Genomic DNA, 19,542 nt, shown 5'->3' with positions numbered 1-19,542 from the left:
AAATGATGTAATATTTAAGTGGCATCGATAACTGGAGAAATGAGAGTTACTGTGGGTACCGAACAATATGTGTGAAGAAATTTCAGTTTATTTTTATACTGAGAATGGGCTTTTTCATAAACTACTGACTTACCCTTTCATCAGTTGCCGTTTTATGATTCTGTGACAATATGATCTGCATTAGAATGTTTGCGAAATGAATATTTACTAACTCTGCTGTGTTTTGGAAAAAGAAGCAGATTTGAAAGTGGCAACAACACAACTTATGTATTCCTCAAAACTTGTCTATAATAGCATCTCTCTGAAGAAAAATAAAGGGAGTAAGAAGTCTGTTGAAAATAAATCACTATTTCTGTTGAAATTTTAATGGAATCCCATAGCCCCATGTGTTTTTAGTAATGAATAAGTGGAACAAACTGGCCAAAGAATTTACTTATGTATCTCAATCATCTGAGAAATATGAAAACATTTAAATCTCCAAAAGCCAATAAATCTGTTGCCTAGTTTCAATTCATATCATTCACTATTAAAAATACACTGAGGTAAAGTATACCACCAAAATTTCAACAGTAGTAGCAATTTATTTTCCCCAAACTTATCAGCACCTTTATTTTTATTCAGGGAAAAATTATCAGTGACGAGTTCTGAGTAATACATAAGTCTCTCTGTTGCACATTAATTGGTTTCTTTCTCCAAAATACAGCTGAGTTTGTAAATACTCATCTCAATAATCTTTTAACGCAGTTGAAATTTCGACAGCATCATAAAAACAGCAAATAATGGCAAGACAAGTCAATAGTTTATGAAAATGTCCACTCTTAGTATAATAGAAAACTGTAATCTCTCACATAAATTGTTCCATACCCACAGTGATTCTCATTTCACCAGCTATCGATGGTGCTTAAATATTATGTTAGTTCATTGAAAAACTCTGTAGTCACTCGAGTATTGTGCTAGTTATACAAGTTTCGCATATTAATCATATGGTGAAATATTCTCCTCAACACGAACTATAATAAAATCTTGTTTCGATATCTGAAACCGTTTAAGAGATACGACGAATTTTGTGAATATTTCATTATGGCTTTTTCGCTGATGCACCATTTCTGGACAAATTGCTTTATATACAACCCATTTCCTTGAAGTTGGTAATAGATAGTACTATCCATCAAAGTTTAAAGGAACATTCAGTATGTAAGCTACATTTCATATGCAGCAATGTATGACCTAACATGCACCAAACATCAAATTCATAGTGACCTCTATTTCTCATCACAAACTTTGTGATATTCTTGCTGTAGTTTACTTAATCCTGAAATATCATAGTAAATATGACCATAAACGAAATAATAGGCAGTTCAACACGAAGCTCATGAATGAAGCTATTAAGATGTGCGAAAATATTAATTTTTTTCTGCATAGTCCCTTTACAACAATTTCAGAAAGATCACAGGTTGGCCGGCATGCGCGTGACATTCTGTTTGGTCCCAAGAGTTAAATGGCGTTGTTTGAGTGTTTCTGCCCTCCAGGCTGTGATGTCAGTTGCCCAACAGGACTCCTGATTGGCCAGTACAGGTAGCATTCAGGGAACGCTACTAGGCCTCCTAATAAAAAAAAAAAACAGCATCGGATCTGTCATGGAAAACGTGCACACCTCCCTGCAGGGCAGCCAGCTAACAGACGAAAGAGCTGTCACATGAGCCAGCAAATAAGCCTGCAGACGATCTTACTCAGTATGCGACGGACTTTACCAACATTGTAGCCATCATGGGAGCATGGCACAGAGCATGCACTGTCGTCCATGCTGACCAAACACCCTGTTAAGAACCATGTCTCACCATTTGTAATGCCCAGGGGATCATTATAAATTACTGTGACTTCAGTGTAATTATTGTATTTGAAAAAAAGTATCAGTTCTGTACATCTCATTGTGTATTTCTGTAAGTCATCTTCTGTAGTATACTGCAGCAATTCTTTCTATGTATGGTCCAAGTTTGATCGCGTTACAAGGTGTACAACTTTGCTTCTGCCGTTCTTTCCCCAAAATTTGAGGCTTCAATGAAACAAATTTGTTACACATGTATCAATCATTTTCCATCACTGGCCACTACTTTCTCCCATCTTTCGGGCAGTGTACGAATCTCACATCAAAAATATTGTTCATCTTTTGAAGCAATCCATGAATCAATCCAATTTGTGACTTCTTCGTGAGATCGGAAGTGTTGGACAGCCAGACCATGTGCCATTGATCCAAACAGGCGATAGTCAGAGACAGCAAAAACTGGAGAATACGGTGGGTGGGCTAGGACTTCCCATTTTGACATTTCCAAGTATGTTTTGATCTCTTTTGCAATGTGGGGTCAAGCATTGTCGTGCTGCAAAATCACTTTATCGTGCCTCTCGCTATATTGCGACCGTTTGCTTTTAATGCTCTGCTCAAACACATTAATTGCTTTCAGTAACAAGCACCTGTGATTGTTTCACTTGGTTTTAACACCTCGTAGTACACGACGGAGAGCTGGTCCCATCAAATGCAGAACACGATCTTGGAGCCGTGAATATTCAGTATGGCTGTCGACGTGGAAGCATGGCCGAGATATCCCCATGATTTTTTGCATTTAGGGTTATCGTAATGAACCCATTTTTCATCCCCAGTCACAGTGCGATGCAGAAATCCCTTCCGTTTTTGCCTCTGAAGCAACTGTTCGCAAACACACAAATGCCGTTCAACGTCTCTTGGTTTCAGCTCGCACAGAACCCAAGTTCCTTCTTTCTGAATCATGCCCATAGCCTTGAGATGTTTTGAAATGGCTTGCTGTGTCACTCCCACTAATTGTGCCAATTCTTCTTGAGTTTGACTCGAGTCTTCACTCAGCAATGTCTCCAACTCTGCATCTTCAAAAACATTCTCTCTTCCACCACTATGCCAGTCTACATTAAAATCACCATTCTTGAAGCGTTGAAACCACTCACGACATGTTCTTTCACTAATAGCGTCCTTACCATACATACTTGAGAGCATTCGATGAGACTCAGCCACTGTTTTCTTCATATTGAAACAAAACAGTAACACTTCCTGCAAATGACAAGAATTAGGCTCGTAAACTGACATTTTCAATCAAGAACAACTTTATGATGCAGACACAAATGGACTTACGTTTGGATGAGGTTACATTCACTGAGGTCCAAGCTAACTGCCTGACATCTACGATCTGTTTCTTTTGACCGCTACTTACCGTTGTCGCCACCTATCGGCAAACAGCGGAAGCAAAGTTGTACACCTAGTATGTTATTTAGCAGTGATACATCATGTGAAAGTTACTTTTGTCCTTAAGCTTTGCACAACATACTACCATGGGGTTTTAAGTGTCATCCCACACTAAGACTGCTGTACAACAAGAACAGTGCATTGTCAGAAGAGAGTACATGTTTCGTTTTAGCCGTAGACCATTTAGTATGATTCTTGTGGGCAAAATGTCTAAACTGCACACAGATTCACTGTGAAATTACAGAGGTACGTGGACCAAATGGAGTGTCGTGTCCAGCAACAAGGAAATTGTGCCAATTTGGCCAAGGCCGCATAAACATGAGTAATGCTGGTCAGGAAGGAAAGGTATTGACATTTAATATAGACGACAATGTCCAGGCAATCAGGAACTTATTTACAGTAACTGCAGATTTCCCGCCAATGAAGTCGTTCACATAGCAGGTCTCAAATGGGTCCATGACTAAGAAGTAGATTTTATCATTATGGGACTGAACAGTCAGTTAAACACTCAGACCCAGAGACTTGTTGACTATGTTGAAAAATAGTGAAATGAATCTGTGTCATTTTGAAGTGTAGTGTAGCACTCAATAAAAGTTACTTGGCCTGCAGTTATAATATGTAACTTACTTTTTGAAATCCCTTCATAGATCTAATAAGCAACATTACACGAGACTTCCATAATAGTTTACAATTTCAGATCAATCTGACACCAAAATATCATGTCAGTTTGATGGTCACACCTATTGAGACATCTAATAATCTTTCCTACAGTGAGATGAAAATTAGACAGAGCAGAAGCTATTTCCCAAATGGATGAGATGAGTCAGTACATTTTTCACATGTCCTGAAGACCCATAGATCCATTCCCCAAGAAAGAGAAAATGCCATGGGAGGAAGGTGAGCCTATCTCCTAAAGGGTTCGACAGGTTGTAAATAGGGTGAATACGAATGAACAACATACATACTGTAAGGCTACATGTTTGCAGATGAGAAGTGAAAGAAACTCCTTTGAGTTTTGACTTACATCCACACTAATATGCTCTCAGCCAAATCATTACCCTTGTCTGCTTGCAACAGCGCCCATGTAATTATAAGGTAAAGGAAGAACAGTTAATGCTTTAAGAAAATAAACATTTCAGACTTAGTATTCCTACCTCTTCTAACTCAAATGTAATACAAATACTAAAAAGACCATGAAAAAGATTCATATTACTAGAAACTAAACAAACATTCATGAAATTTATTGTACAAGATGGTAACAAAAACTTCTTCCATTGTAAGTTTAATGGCATGTTTGCAATGGAATGTAGAACTAACAAATATTTCACAAAGGTCATAACTAACATAACTGGTTTCAAAACGTAAGCAACTAATATGAAAGACCATATTGAAGTGTGAGCTGGTTCGCACTGCAGGATTAAATGAAAAATGTTGTCAGGGTTCCCCCTGATTTTCAATTTCCACACTTAATATTGTAATCATTTATTTAATTGTTTATTTCATAAATAATATCAACATTTCTGTATCAGCTGAAATTATTCATTCAAAAGTATTTACACCCAGCAACATCTATAAAAAAAAAAGTGTACAATTCAACTTGTCAAAACAGAGCAGTTGAACAAATCAGGTAGCAAAAACAAGAAAAACCTTCTGAACAGGCATTCATTTATGAATAAAATGCAGGTAGGGAAAAAATTTGTAATTTGAGTGTTACAGAACTTAAACAACCACCACCTTGTTGTTGTTGTTGTTGTTGTGGTCTTCAGTCCTGAGACTGGTTTGATGCAGCTCTCCATGCTACTCTATCCTGTGCAAGCTTCATCTCCCAGTGCCTACTGCAACCTACATCCTTTTGAATCTGCTTAGTGTATTCATCTCTTGGTCTCCCTCTACGATTTTTACCTTCCACGCTGCCCTCCAATACTAAATTGGTGATCCCTTGATGCCTCAGAACATGTCCTACCAACCAATCTCTTCTTCTAGTCAAGTTGTGCCACAAACTTCTCTTCTCCCCAATCCTATTCAATATCTCCTCATTAGTTATGTGGTCTATCCATCTAATCTTCAGCATTCTTCTGTAGCACCACATTTCGAAAGCTTCTATTCTCTTCTTGTCCAAACTATTTATCGTCCATGTTTCACTTCCATACATGGCCACACTCCATACAAATACTTTCAGAAATGACTTCCTGACATTTAAATCTATATTCGATGTTAACAAATTTCTCTTCTTCAAAAATGCTTTCCTTGCCATTGCCAGTCTTCATTTTATATCCTCTCTACTTTGACCATCATCAGTTATTTTTCTCCCCAAATAGCAAAACTCCTTTACTACTTTAAGTGTCTCATTTCCTAATCTAATTCCCTCAACATCACCCGATTTAATTCGACTACATTCCATTATCCTCGTTTTGCTTCAGTTGATGTTCATCTTATATAATCCTTTCAAAACATTATCCATTCCGTTCAACTGCTCTTCCAAGTCCTTTGCTGTCTCTGACAGAATTACAAAGTCATCGGCAAACCTCAAAGTTTTTATTACTTCTCCTTGGATTTTAATACCAACTCCAAATTTTTCTTTTGTTTCCTTCAGTGCTTCCTCAATATACAGATTGAATAACATTGGGGATAGGCTACAAAACTGTCTCATTCCCTTCCCAACCACTGCTTCCCTTTCATGTCCCTCGACTATTATAACTGCCATCTGGTTTCTGTATAAACTGTAAATAGCCCTTCGCTCCCTGTATTTTACCCCTGCCACCTTCAGAATTTGAAAGACAGTATTCCAGTCAACATTGTCAAACGCTTTCTCTAAGTCTACAAATGCTAGAAACGTAGGTTTGCCTTTCCTAAATCTAGCTTCTGAGATAAGTCGTAGGGTCAGTATTGCCTCACGTGTTCCAATATTTCTACGGATTCCACACTGATCTTATCCGAGGTCGGCTTCTACTAGTTTTTCCATTCGTCTGTAAAGAATTCGCGTTAGTATTTTGCAGCTGTGGTTTATTAAACTGATAGTTCGGTAATTTTCACATCTGTCAACAACTGCTTTCTTCGGGATTAGAATTATTATATTCTTCTTGAAGTCTGAGGGTATTTCGCCTGTCTCATACATCTTGCTCACCAGATGGTAGAGTTTCGTCAGGACTGGCTCTCCCAAGGCCGTCAATAGTTCTAATGGAATGTTGTCTACTCCCGGGGCCTTGTTTCGACTCAGATCTTTCAGTGCTCTGTCAAACTCTTCACGCAGTACCATATCTCCCATTTCGTCTTCATCTACATCCTCTTCCATTTCCATAATATTGTCCTCAAGTACATTGCTGTTGTATAGACCCTCTATATACTCCCTTCCACCTTTCTGCTTTCCCTTCTTTGCTTAGAACTGGGTTTCCATCTGAGCTCTTGATATTCATACAAGTGGTTCTCTTTTCTCCAAAGGTCTCTTTAATTTTCCTGTAGGCAGTATCTATCTTACCCCTAGTGAGATAAGCCTCTACATCCTTACATTTGTCCTCTAGCTATCCCTGCTTAGCCATTTTGCACTTCCTGTCAATCTCATTTTTGAGACGTTTGTATTCCTTTTTGCCTGCTTCATTTACTGCATTTTTATACGAGGGCCGTTCAGAAAGTAACCTCCGGTTGATTTAAAAAAATACACCAAGTTAAATAAAAATATTTTAATATATACATCTTACAACTACATCTTTGCACTATTTTTCTACATAGCCTCCATAGCGATTGAGGCACTTATCGTATCTCTTCACAAGCTTTGAAATTCCTTCTGCATAAAAATCACCCGCTTGTGCCTGGAGCCAGCCTGTGACCGCATCTTTGAGCTCTTCGTCGTCATCAAACTGCTGTGACCTGAGCCATTTCTTCAAATGCATGAAGAGGTGATAATCACTTGGCGCCAGGTCTGGGCTGTAAGGTGGATGGTTGATAACGTCCCACTTGCAGGACTCAAGAAGGGCCGTTGTTCTGCGAGCAGAGTGAGGACGGGCGTTATTGTGCAAAAAAACGATACCGGAAGTCAGCATACCACGGCGTTTGTTCTGTATAGCCCGTCGTAACTTTTTTATTGTTTCACAGTACACGTCTTGATTAATGGTCGTACGACGTTCCATGAATTCAACCAACAACACCCCTTTGGCATCCCAAAACACCGTTGCCATCAGTTTTCTGGCAGAAAAATCTTGCGAGGCTTTTCTTGGTTTGGTAGGCGAATTTGAATGTGCCCACATCTTTGATTGTTCTTTTGTCTCAGGGTTCACGTACTTAATCCAGGTTTCGTCACCGGTCACGATTCTGTTTAACAATGGTTCTCCTTCGTCCTCATAACGTGACAGAAAGTCTAATGCAGAGGCCATTCTTTGAGTTTTGTGGTGGTCGGTAAGAATTTTGGGCACCCATCGTGCACAGAACTTACGGTAACCCAATCTTGCTGTCACTATCTCGTACAAGAGAGTCTTAGAAATCTGTGGAAAACCAGTCATTGAGAAACGTCGATTTTCACGAACTTTTGCATCAACTGTCTGAACGAGTTCGTCAGTCACCAATGATGGTCTACCACTCCTCTCTTCATCATGAACGTTTTCTCGTCCACTTTTAAATAAACGTACCCATTCACGGACAACTCCTTCACTCATAACTCTTGGTCCGTACACGGCACAAAGCTCACGATGAATAGCTGCTGCAGAATATCCTTTGGCTGTAAAAAACCTTATGACAGCACGCACTTCACATTTGGCGGGGTTTTCTATTGCAGCACACATTTCAAACTGCCACAAAAACTAAACTAGCGCAGGTACGACGTTCACTCGACCACGGCTTGATGCCGACTGACCTGTTGAGTGCGTAAATGCACAGATGGCGTCGCTACTCCCCCCACAACCCGCACTGTGACCAATCGGAGGTTACTTTCTGAACTGCCCTCGTACTTTCTCTTTTCATCAATTAAATTCAATATTTCTTCTGTTACCAAAGGAGTTCTACTAGCCCTTGTCTTTTTACCTACTTGATCCTCTGCTGCCTTCACTACTTCATCCCTCAAAGCTACCCATTCTTCTTCTACTGTATTTCTTTCCCCCATTCCTGTCAATTGCTCCCTTATGCTCTCCCTGAAACTCTGTATAACCTCTGGTTTAGTCAGTTTATCCAGGTCCCATCTCCTTAAATTTCCACCTTTTTGCACTTTCTTCAGTTTTAATCTACAGTTCATAACCAATAGATTGTGGTCAGAGTCCACATCTGCCCCTGGAAATGTCATACAATTTAAAACCTGGTTCCTAAATCTCTGTCTTACCATTATGTAATCTATCTGAACCCTGTCAGTATCTCCAGGGTTCTTCCATGTATACAACCTTCTTTCATGATTCTTGAACCAAGTGTTAGCTATGATTAAGTTGTGCTCTGTGCAAAATTCTACCAAGCTGCTTCCTCTTTCATTTCTTAGCCCCAATCCATATTCACCTACTATGTTTCCTTCTCTCCCTTTTCCTACTACCGAATTCCAGTCACCCATCACTATTAAATTTTCATCTCCCTTTACTATCTGAATAATTTCTTTGATTTCATCATACATTTCTTCAATTTCTTCGTCATCTGCAGAGCTAGGTGCCATATAAACTTGTACTACTGTAGTAGGTGTGGGCTTCGTGTCTATCTTGGCCACAATAATGCATTCACTATGCTGTTTGTAGTAGCTTACCCTCACTCCTATTTTCCTATTCATTATTAAAGCTACTCCTGCATTACCCCTATTTGATTTTGTATTTATGATCCTGTATTCGCCTGACCAAAAGTCTTGTTCCTCCTGCCACCGAACTTCACTAATTCCCACTATATTTAACTTTAACCTATCCATTTCCCTTTTTAAATTTTCTAACCTACCTGCCCGATTAATGGATCTGACATTCCACGTTCCGATCCGTAGAACGCCAGTTTTCTTTCTCCTGATAACAACGTCCTACTGAGTAGTCCCCGCCCGGAGATCCGAATGGGGGACTATTTTACCTCCGGAATATTTTACCCGAGAGAACACCATCATCATTCAACCATACAGTAAAGCTGCATGGCCTCGGGAAAAATTACAGCTGTAGTTTCCCCTTGCTTTCAGCCGTTCGCAGTACCAGCACAGCAAGGCTGTTTTGGTTAGTGTTACAAGGCCAGATCAGTCAGTCATCCAGACTGTTGCCCTTCAACTACTGAAAAGGCTGCTGCCCCTCTTCAGGAACCACGTGTTTGTCTGGCCTCTCAACAGATACCCCTCCGTTGTGGTTGCACCTACGGTACAGCTATCTGTATCGCTGAGGCACGCAAGCCTCCCCACCAAGGGCAAGGTCCACCCTACTGAAGATAATATCCCCCTGCCCTACTGAAGATAATATTCCCATGTCTGACAACACCTCACTAAACAATCAATAAAAGAGGACACCCCCCCCCCCCCCACACACACACACACACACACACACACACACACACACACACACACACACACACACACACACACACACAGAGAGAGAGAGAGAGAGAGAGAGAGAGAGAGAGAATTTAGTAGGTGAAACAGATGCAGAAGACAACAAATATATGAAGGCTAGCCAAGGATCAAATTTCAAAACTTTGAATTTGTAATGAGGGCTCCAAACAATTGTGTCCCCACAATATGTAAATATGCAACTAAAAGTATGTGTTTAGCAAATACTTATTTTGTCTTCCTTCCCAGGCAAAAGCAGCCCATAACATCATACTTTTCCACCAGGAGCAATTGAGACTGAACAGTAAAATACACGTGATCTATTAGTTGCCAGGAAAGCAAATAGCATGCATACAACTTCAGTCCAATTTCATGCTATAAGAGACAGTCAAATGAAAACAAGACAGATGGAGAAAAATAAGTAAACATTTCACTACTTCAAAACTAATCACCATAACTGTTAATACGTTTATCCACTGAGAGACAAGATAGTCAGTATCATCAAAAATGTTTGTGGTTGCCTACGGAGCAATCACTGTAACCAGACATGCACGTCTAAAATATGGAAATTACATGGGAGAGTTAGGACTATACATGAAATGTGTAAGGGCTTTGCAGCGAAACTTCTGCAGTGTCGTTGAAACAGGATTGTTTTGTTGCAGGATAATTCCTGTAAATGTTGGCAAGAGTGTTTCGACTATGCTGCACAATTTTTGCTAGGAAGCCCTTCAACATCAGTCACACAGTCCTGATCTCTCCCCACATCATTTCCTTATCTCTAGAGCCCTGAAGAATGACATTCATGGCTGCTGATTTGCTTCGAATGAAGAGGTTCACACTGGGTACAATTATGGTTCTGTAGACAACCGCTAACATTTTTCCAAGTCTCACAGTGAGATTAATGAATTAACAGTTACGGAGATTACTTTTGAAATAATAAAACAGTTTATTTACTTGTTTTACATTGGTCTCATTTCCATCTGATTGCACCTTGTATTTGATTTTTGAAATAATAATTTACTTTGACCACACACTGAGGCACACTGATAACATATCAATCACAAAAACTTTCTGCTGCCATTGTTCACAAACCTTGAAAACCATCTCTAAGGGCCTTTAGAGTTCATGTTAAAGCTCATTCCATGTCCCACATTTCAAACTGTGTGGAAGATAAAACAAGAGCTTCTAATATAGAAAATATCACCCATTTATCAGCTGTTTCACCTACTTTTCTAATATGGCAACAAATAATCACTTTAAGTGCCACAAAGCAATACCTAATGTGGCACAGAAAAGGACCATCTGTTTCCCAGTTGGTGAAACTAGAATGAGTTGAACTGGATAAACAACATAAGAAACAAAAACTGATGTCAAACTCCTGAAACTGGCAGTCCCTTTACCTGAAGAAAGAGACATTTAGAAAATGGCATAAAATACATGCAAGTCACTCAAAATTCTGGATCAACAAAGAATGAAGCTAGTGGAAATAAATTTCTAAGAACAGCATCGACTAATGCTGCTTTAAACTACAACTAACTCTTTGTTAGCCAGGGAACATTTCAGACGTATGGTGATCTGCAGCTTTCATATTCTTCATAAATGACATTTCTTGCCTGGCAAACAATTTTAAGTTGCTCACAAAATACTTATTCTTCAACCAATTGAAGAAAAAAATATTTTATGCATAGTTTAAAGGTATGTGTGCTTGGCAAAAAATTTCATTTCTGTGTTAGGCAGAGGTCTCGCAGAACTTTCCCTTTCTTGAGGCAAATTCCCAAATTTTTTTGCCTTGCCCTTTTGCATTTGACCAAGCAAATGTAATATATGAAACTTATATGTTCAGTGCCTTTACCATGACTGGGCTTTTTAAGAGTCTGCCTTTGAACATTCCCATTTTAGCAACTCAAAAGCAGGTCTCTTTTTCTGGCCTGTACAGTGTGATATTTCTCTCTCTCTCTCTCTCTCTCTCTCTCTCTCTCTCTCTCTCTCTCTCTCTGTCTCTCTCTGTAATTTAAGTTAAATTACCTTGATTCGCCTTGTTCACAATAATAACTACCAAACTAGCACAGTCATTTTTCAAGCTGTTCCTTCTCCACACAGCAGCAGAACTTTGTGCTCCTTTTCTCTCCTCACTCTTAATTTTTTCTGATTCCTGCAAAGAATAATTAAACAATCTGTCACTTTCAATTCACAATAACAACCTAGCAGTATAAATATCTTCACTGATAATAAATGGCAACTTTACATGAAGTTAAAAAATGTGCAAAATTTATTAAATTTGGATCGCTCATATACGATGAAAACACGCAGAATTTTTCTAATAACATGTAAAAAAATCTGAAAAGAGAATTATGCAAAACACGAAAGATGGCCAATGATTATTTTGTCACTGTGAGTGTAAAAACCCTTGTAATGTTAAAAGTTTTCAAAAGTTTTAAGTACCTAACAACTGACAGCACACAGCATTGATTATGACTTATATGCGAAAAGAGCCATTAAATACTGTAACTGCTTAATTCTATTCACAAATTACACCAGCACATGTTCTATTGCATTTTGTAGTTTATTCCCTCACTTTAGAATTTACAAATAAACTGAGGACAAGGGATTTTTCTACAAATAGAGAATATATATTTCTGAGTTACAAATAGCTGTTAGTCTATATATGCCTACTTTCACAGAAGGATTCAGTTAATAAATTATCAGCTTTATAAACATTTTTAAATATACATCACCCCCCTGTCACTGACCACAACTAAGTGTAAACCTCCCTGTGTGTGTGTGTGTGTGTGTGTGTGTGTGTGTGTGTGTGTGTGTGTGTGTGTAAGATATTACAATGGCGGCACTAAGTTTATTGCAATGGTTATTGCCATATTATACATACTTACTTTTATGAGTAAATTGTGAGCTGAACTAAAAATGTGTGTCCAGTTAACATCACTGGAACTTGATGAATTGTTTAACTCTTGCAGTATTGTTTGATCATTCATCAAATCACGAAGTTGTTTCATGCCATTCTGAAAAAGAAACACAGCTTTAATTCCTCGCTCTAATGGACTAAGGTGATTAGAAAAATGATACATACCTTCCTCTTAGTAGCCTCATTGGAGTTAAGCCAGTCTACACAATTTCTCACACTTCCTAAATGAGCCATTTCTGCTGAAACAGGAACAAATGGATATACTGAAGAGTTATTCTCCAAAGTCACAATATATAGGCTCTGTGAAGCCTACCTGTCATGCATTCACACTTAATTATGTGCACTAATTTCTCTGAATGAAAACATGATTACTCGTATCAGTGGGCAATAGCAGGGCAAGTGAAACTGTGCTAGCAAGAAATTTGCCTTACATGCTTCTTTTTCATGAAAATTTCATGTATAACTAGAGGCTACCTGACAAAGTAAGTTAAACTTCATCAAACCAGCTACTTGCCGGATAAAATAATCTGCATATACACAACTATTTTTTATCTTGGAGTTATTAACATAAACAGCGTAGCATAAAAAATGTCAACATACAAACAATAATGGTACTCTCTTCAGTAACGAATAACTTGCAATTCAAATTATGTTACAATGTCTTTTAATCTTTCCATGCACTCATTTACACTGCTTTATGCCTAATAGTCTTCTCTTTGTCTTTCCAGATTTTTTGTCATTTAATTCAGTTATCTGACCAGCTGACAGCTTGACTGTTTCGTTAATCTATAACGCCACCATCTTCTTTGAGCTTCCATTATCTTAGCATGGTAAAAAACATTTAAAACAATGTAAGACCATCTTCACACCTCTGTTTTTGAATCCAATTCCTTTCTCCATTCTATCATGCTTCTACAGTGTTTATGAGATAATCCATTTTACAAATACCGACTTTAAGAGAGATTAATACTGGTTTCACGTAAGGTCCAAAGTTTGTACCCACCAAATAACTGTGTTTCATTGTACACATTCCACTGACCTCTTCAAGTAGACCGAAACCAACAGCAATGTTTAGTTCAATACCAGATTCATAATATCCTGCATTTATATGTTCCACCATTTCAAGCTGCATACTAAACTGACAACACTAATGTCCACTCTGAAGAATGCTTTAGCCGAAAGCACAAATGTTTCAGTCTTTTCACCGTACCTGTCTGCAACTCAATGCGTCATCTTTTCATAATATTGTTGACAACACTATTAACTGTAAATGCAATGCTAGATAATATCTTAAGGCACTGTTGAGCATTGCTGGTACTTCCAATGACCAACAGTGTTCCTGAAGAGGGGCAGCAGCCTTTTCAGAAAAGGGCAACAGTCTGGATGATTGGCTGATGTGTCCTTGTAACATCAACCAAAATGGCCTTGCTGAAAGCAAGGTGAAACTACAGTCGTAATTTTTCCCGAGGGCACGCAGCTATACTGTATGGTTAAAGATGATGGTATCCTGTTGGGTAAAACATTCCAGAGGTAAATAGCCCCCATTCGGATCTCCAGCGGGGATTACTCAGGAGGACATTGCGCGATCAGGACAAACAAAATTGGTGTTCTACTGATTGGAGTGTGGAACGTCAGATCCCTTAATTGGGCAAGTACGTTGGAAAATGGAAAATGTGACAGTATTATGAAAAGGAAAGTTGCTACTCACCATACGACTGCAGTCTCGAGCTACTGAAACCACACAGCGAGGAGCAGCACTGGTGCATGATGTGAGTTGCAACTGGGTGGAGATAAGGAGGAGGCTGCAGCAGGGAGTGGGAGGGATAGTAGGGTAGGGATGGCAGATAGTGAAGTGCTGCAGGTTAGATGGCAGAAATGAGGAGAGGTCCACCACTCTCCCCCAGGAGTGGTGGGAAAGGAGAGAAGTAAGAGGACTGGGTGTGATGGTGGAATAACGGTTGTATAGTATTGGAATGGGGACAGGGGAAGGGCAGGATGGGTGAGGACAGTGACTAACGAAGGTTGAAGCCAGGAGGGTTACAGGAACATGGGATGTATTACAGGGAAAGTTCCCACTTGTGCAATTTAGAAAAACTGGTGTGGGAGGGTACTTCCAAGGGTAATGTATGTCTTCACTGAAGTTGTTTCTTACTAATTTCTTTGTTACAATGTTTATTTCTATTGTATTTGTTGCAGTTGCACATGACACAGGCTGTGAAGCAGTCAGTGAAATGAAGGATGTAATGTTTGGCAGCATTCTCAGAAACAGGGTGGTCCACTTGTTGGCCACAGTTTGTTGGTGGCCATTCATGCGGACAGACAGCTTGTTGGTTGTCATGTCCACATAGAATGCAGCATAGTGGTTGCAGCTTAGCTTGTAGATCACATGACTGGTTTCACAGGTAGCCTGTCTGGACTCAAGTAGGTAGTGGTGGTGGTGGAAGGATGTATGGGAAAGGTCTTGCATCTAGGTCTATTATATGGGTATGAGCCATGAGGTAAAAGGCTGGGAGCGGGGGGTGTGTAAGGATGGACAAGTATATTGTGTAGGTTTGGCAGATGGCAGAATACCACTGTGGGAGGGGTGGGAAGGATAGTGGGCAGGACATTTCTCATTTCATGGCGCGACGAGAGGTAGTCAGAACCCTGGCGGAGAGTGTAATTCAGTTCCTCCGGTACTGGGCAGTACTGAGCTATGAGGGGAATGCTGCTCTGGGGCCGGACGGAGTGAAGTGTATCACTAAGTCCCACCGTCCGATCACAGAGTGCAGTGAGACAGGGTTGAAACATATCCCCAATGTTATTCAATCTGTATATTGAGCAAGCAGTAAAGGACACAAAGGAAAAATTTGGAGCAGGAATGAAAGTCCAGGGAGAAAAAAATAAGAACTTTGAGGTTTGTCAATGACACTGTCATTTTGTCAGAGATAGCAAAGGACTTGGAAGAGCAACTGAATGGAATGGACAGTATCTTGAAAGGAGGATATAAGATGAACATCAATAAAAGCAAAACGAGGATAATGGAATGTAGTCGAATTAAATCAGGTGATGCTGAAGAATTAGATTAGGTAATGGGTACCTCTATGAACATTGGTATTTGACTTCTCTGTTACAAATAAAAAGAGTACATGTTTCAGTGTTTTTGGAAACTGAATCCCCTAAGGGGACAAAATATGGGATGAGGTTTTTTTTGAAAATACTTTATTATGAAGGAATTTTTAAAACTAAATCTATGAAAATTCAAATTTCGCATCTCAGTTAGAAACAAAAAAATATGTTTTTCACGGTTTTCGGAAATTCAACCACTATGGGGGTGAAAAGGGGGATTAAAGTTTTTATGGAAATATTTTATTGTGCAACCATTTTTGAGGCTAAACCTATCCAAATTTATATTTTGCTCCTCTGTTGGAAATAAAACATACATATGTCACTGTTTTTGGAAATTAAATCAATAATGGGTTGAAATGGGGATAAAACATTTATGAAGACATTTCGTTTTGAAAGCATTTTTTAATGCAAATATTTGAAAATTGGTGTTTGCCTTTTCAGTTAGAGATGAAAAAATATGAGTTTCACTTTTTTTGGAAGTTAGGGATGAAATTGGGTCATACTGTATATTAATATTAAGGGAATTTTGAAGCTAGGACTACAGAAACTGGTATTTGGTATCTCAGTAGAAAATAAAAAATACATGTTTCAGCATTTTTGGAAATTCAGTCACTACGAGGATAAAATAGTGAGTGAAGGCTTTTAAATATAAATAATTACTGCCATAATCCGTATTACTTCAAGTAGGGGGGTTACCTTCGTAGTCTTGGATGTTATTGAATTTAGCATATGTTACAATTCAGGAGTAAGTAACAAACACTTTTTCTCCCCCCCCCCCCCCCCTTTCCAAGAAAATTCCTGTCCCAAGATACAGGCCTCCAAAGGTGATACTGTGAACACCATTTTGAAAATGGCAATTGTGGAAAAAAATTTTAAATACTGTATCTCTGTAAAGTTCTATATTTTTTTTTTTACTTGAAAGGTAATTGCTTTATGATTACAGCGGTATCCTCCATTTGGACATATCTGTCAAAGTTCTTTTATTGTCGCCTTTTGATTTTTTTTTTTTTTTCAAAAATGGCAATCCAGTAAAGTAAGAATTTTTTCTGGTGATTAGTACCATGTAGTACTATATTCTCTGTAAAGGAGAGCTTCCACTTTTAAGTTGGACAGGTTTTATTTTAAAAAATCATTTTTTTTAACTTCCAAGGGTACTGTATGTCTTCACTGAAGTTGTTCCTTACTAATTTCTTTGTTACAATGTTTATTTTTATTGTCTTTATTGCAGTTATTTCTTATCACTTTCTTTGTAGCTGATATTTCTTACGCTTTGTTGTAGTTTCTTGTCAGTTTCTTTGTCGTGGTTGTTCATTGAAGGTTTCTGTACTGTAGTCGTTCAGTGCTAATTTGTTTACTGAAGAGGCTTCTAAGAAATCTGAGACCATCCAGTAAGTTCTGCATTTTCGTGAGGAATTTGCCAGTTGACACAGTTGCAGTGTGTTTTGTGAAAAGGACTGTTTGAAATGTTTTGTGACTGGGGCCACAGGAGAGTGAAGTGTGCTGACTATTTGCATATGCATAAAAGAGTGATATATAAGACAAGCAAAAAAACAGACTTTGTACACGCTGGGAATAAGTGTTCTCATTTGAAGACCCTGTTTCAAAGTGAAGATGTTTCAGTGACGACTATTTGTGTTTCACATGTTTTGACAGAATAACAACAATGATAGTATCTGAACAAGGTGAAGCCTCCCATGGTGCAGATTTTGCATCAATAGAGGAAGAATTAAATACAGTGAATCAGTCAACTACAGAGGTTGGTGTTAGTCCTGTTAAGAAACCGTGGTCAGTGAAGTAAAACCATAAGCTCTACGCATCAAGAAAGTGCAGAGAAATTACTAAAGCTATGGATGAATACACTACGGCAAAACTGACCACATTCTTCAAAGCAGAAATTCCATCTTCAGATGAAAATGAACCAAAGCACTCTTGCACCCCTTGCCAGGAATTTTTCACAACTATCAATTCAGCTGTTGAATACTGTGCATCTTACAGTGAAAAGGTGCAAGTTTTAACTATTATTCCAGAGACACTTTCAAAGAAAAGAATTTTGAACCACATTCCATCAGCATCAAATTACATGGTAGACAAGTCAAGAAATGTGAGGTCTGTAAATGGAGTCTTTGGAAGACCAGACTCCTATTATGGTCATCCTGAAGAAGCAGCTCAAGTTCAAATAGTGCAGTCATTTTATCTGGAAGATGAATGGGACTGTTCTCACTAGAGTGTCAATAAAAGAGAGACTATAACGGTAACAGTTGAAGGACAAAAAGTTGTGAAAGTGAAAGAGGTACGTGACTTGCAGTATTAAAGAAACTTTTGCAATTTATAAGACCAACTACACAACTTCATATATTGTATAATCAAAACTTTATGCACTACGACCTACGTAGGTAGCTCCACACTCACCTAGAGATGTCTGTTTATGTGTGTACTGTGCGGATTTTGAACTTGGTAAATGGTCAGTGAAAGCAGTAACACACCAGCATGTGAAGAAATTGCAACAACAACAACACACTGCAGAAGTGAAAGGGTGTGTAAAGGCTGAAGAACTATGTTTAGTGCTTCACTGTGACTTTGCTGAGAACAGATGTGTGATTCTCCATCAAGAAGTACAAAGGTATTATTGAAGTAATGACCAGGTTTCAAGTTTTACAGGCGTGACATATTTTCAAAACAAGACCACAAGCGTTGCAGTTATAAGTGATGACTCAGGACATGACTCAAGCACATGCTTTGCTAGCAATGCACAAAATTCTTCAACTGCAAACAGGGGCAGAGAAGATCGTCATTATTTCTGATGGTGCACCTAATCATTTTAAAAATCATTAACAGCTATTTGAATTGAGTTAAGTCGCTTGTGCCAACTGACAGGGTATACAGTGCTACTGCTCATGGGAAGGGGGCTTGTGATGGTGTAGGAAGCCTGCTGAAGCACCATGCTACAAAACATAATCTTTCCAGGCCAAATACAGCTAAATACAGCTGCAATTCAGAATTCTGAGGATTTTACGAGAGTCGTGAAATCTTACACATCCACAGCCCTCATTCTTTTGTCCAAAGAGGAAATTGAAGAATTCCGTGAGCAGAAAAAAGAAGAATGGTCCAAACAAACTACTCCTGTGAAAGGAATTCAAAAGACACATTTTTGGGCTCAAAGTGATGGGCAAACTCATATTGCACGCACTTTAAAGAGCAAGAAAGAAGAAATTTCGTTTGTTCGGACAACACCTCAGAAACAGCAGGATAATATTCAGATTCACAACCTGAGAAAGGGGATGTTTGTGGTGTGTGTGTAGGACTGTGACTGGTGGATTGCAGCGATTATAGACACCAGTTACGAGTTAAATGAAAATGTGGTGAACTTTATGCTATCACATGGACCAGCTCCTGGATATAGGTTTTCAGCTGAACGACAGTAAACAACACCATCAGTACTTACTTCCTGTTAACAATGTTTTGAAGACTATAAGTGCTCCAGTTCCTATTGGTTCAACAGGAAGGCCTCAACCTATACCAAACGACAATACTGAAGCAGTGGAACACATTTGTAGTTCATTGACTGGCTAATTTAAGTACAAGACAGAGTGCATGGAAGTTGTATAAATTGAAACCTTTAAATCTTTGGACCTTTCACATACATATTGGACCCATTTAAAATGCTTGAAAAATGAGTCTCTTACTCATCTTTCAAAACAAAAATCATGTTAAACAAGGCTATGTTTTGATTTTTATGAGCCTGTTATGTGACAATGTAGTAATAAAACAGGTTTT

At 38.7% G+C, this 19,542-nt stretch overlaps 1 protein-coding gene across 1 annotated transcript in view; it reads right to left on the bottom strand.

Annotated features, from left to right (window-relative positions):
• The window catches only part of LOC124777774 (serine-protein kinase ATM-like), a 470,606-nt gene that overhangs the window by 437,554 nt on the left and 13,510 nt on the right, over window positions 1-19,542 (bottom strand). The window contains exons 2-4 of the mRNA XM_047253284.1: window positions 12,826-12,896; window positions 12,629-12,757; window positions 11,766-11,892 (exon numbers count right to left, since the gene is read on the bottom strand). Of these exons, the coding sequence (XP_047109240.1) occupies window positions 11,766-11,892; window positions 12,629-12,757; window positions 12,826-12,894 (325 nt within the window). The 5' untranslated portion in view covers window positions 12,895-12,896. The remainder of the gene's footprint in view (window positions 1-11,765; window positions 11,893-12,628; window positions 12,758-12,825; window positions 12,897-19,542) is intronic.

The sequence above is a fragment of the Schistocerca piceifrons genome, chromosome 2 (genome assembly GCF_021461385.2).
Source record: "Schistocerca piceifrons isolate TAMUIC-IGC-003096 chromosome 2, iqSchPice1.1, whole genome shotgun sequence".
In the NCBI taxonomy this organism is placed as follows: domain Eukaryota; kingdom Metazoa; phylum Arthropoda; class Insecta; order Orthoptera; family Acrididae; genus Schistocerca; species Schistocerca piceifrons.
This window is presented reverse-complemented; position numbering and strand designations above follow the sequence as displayed.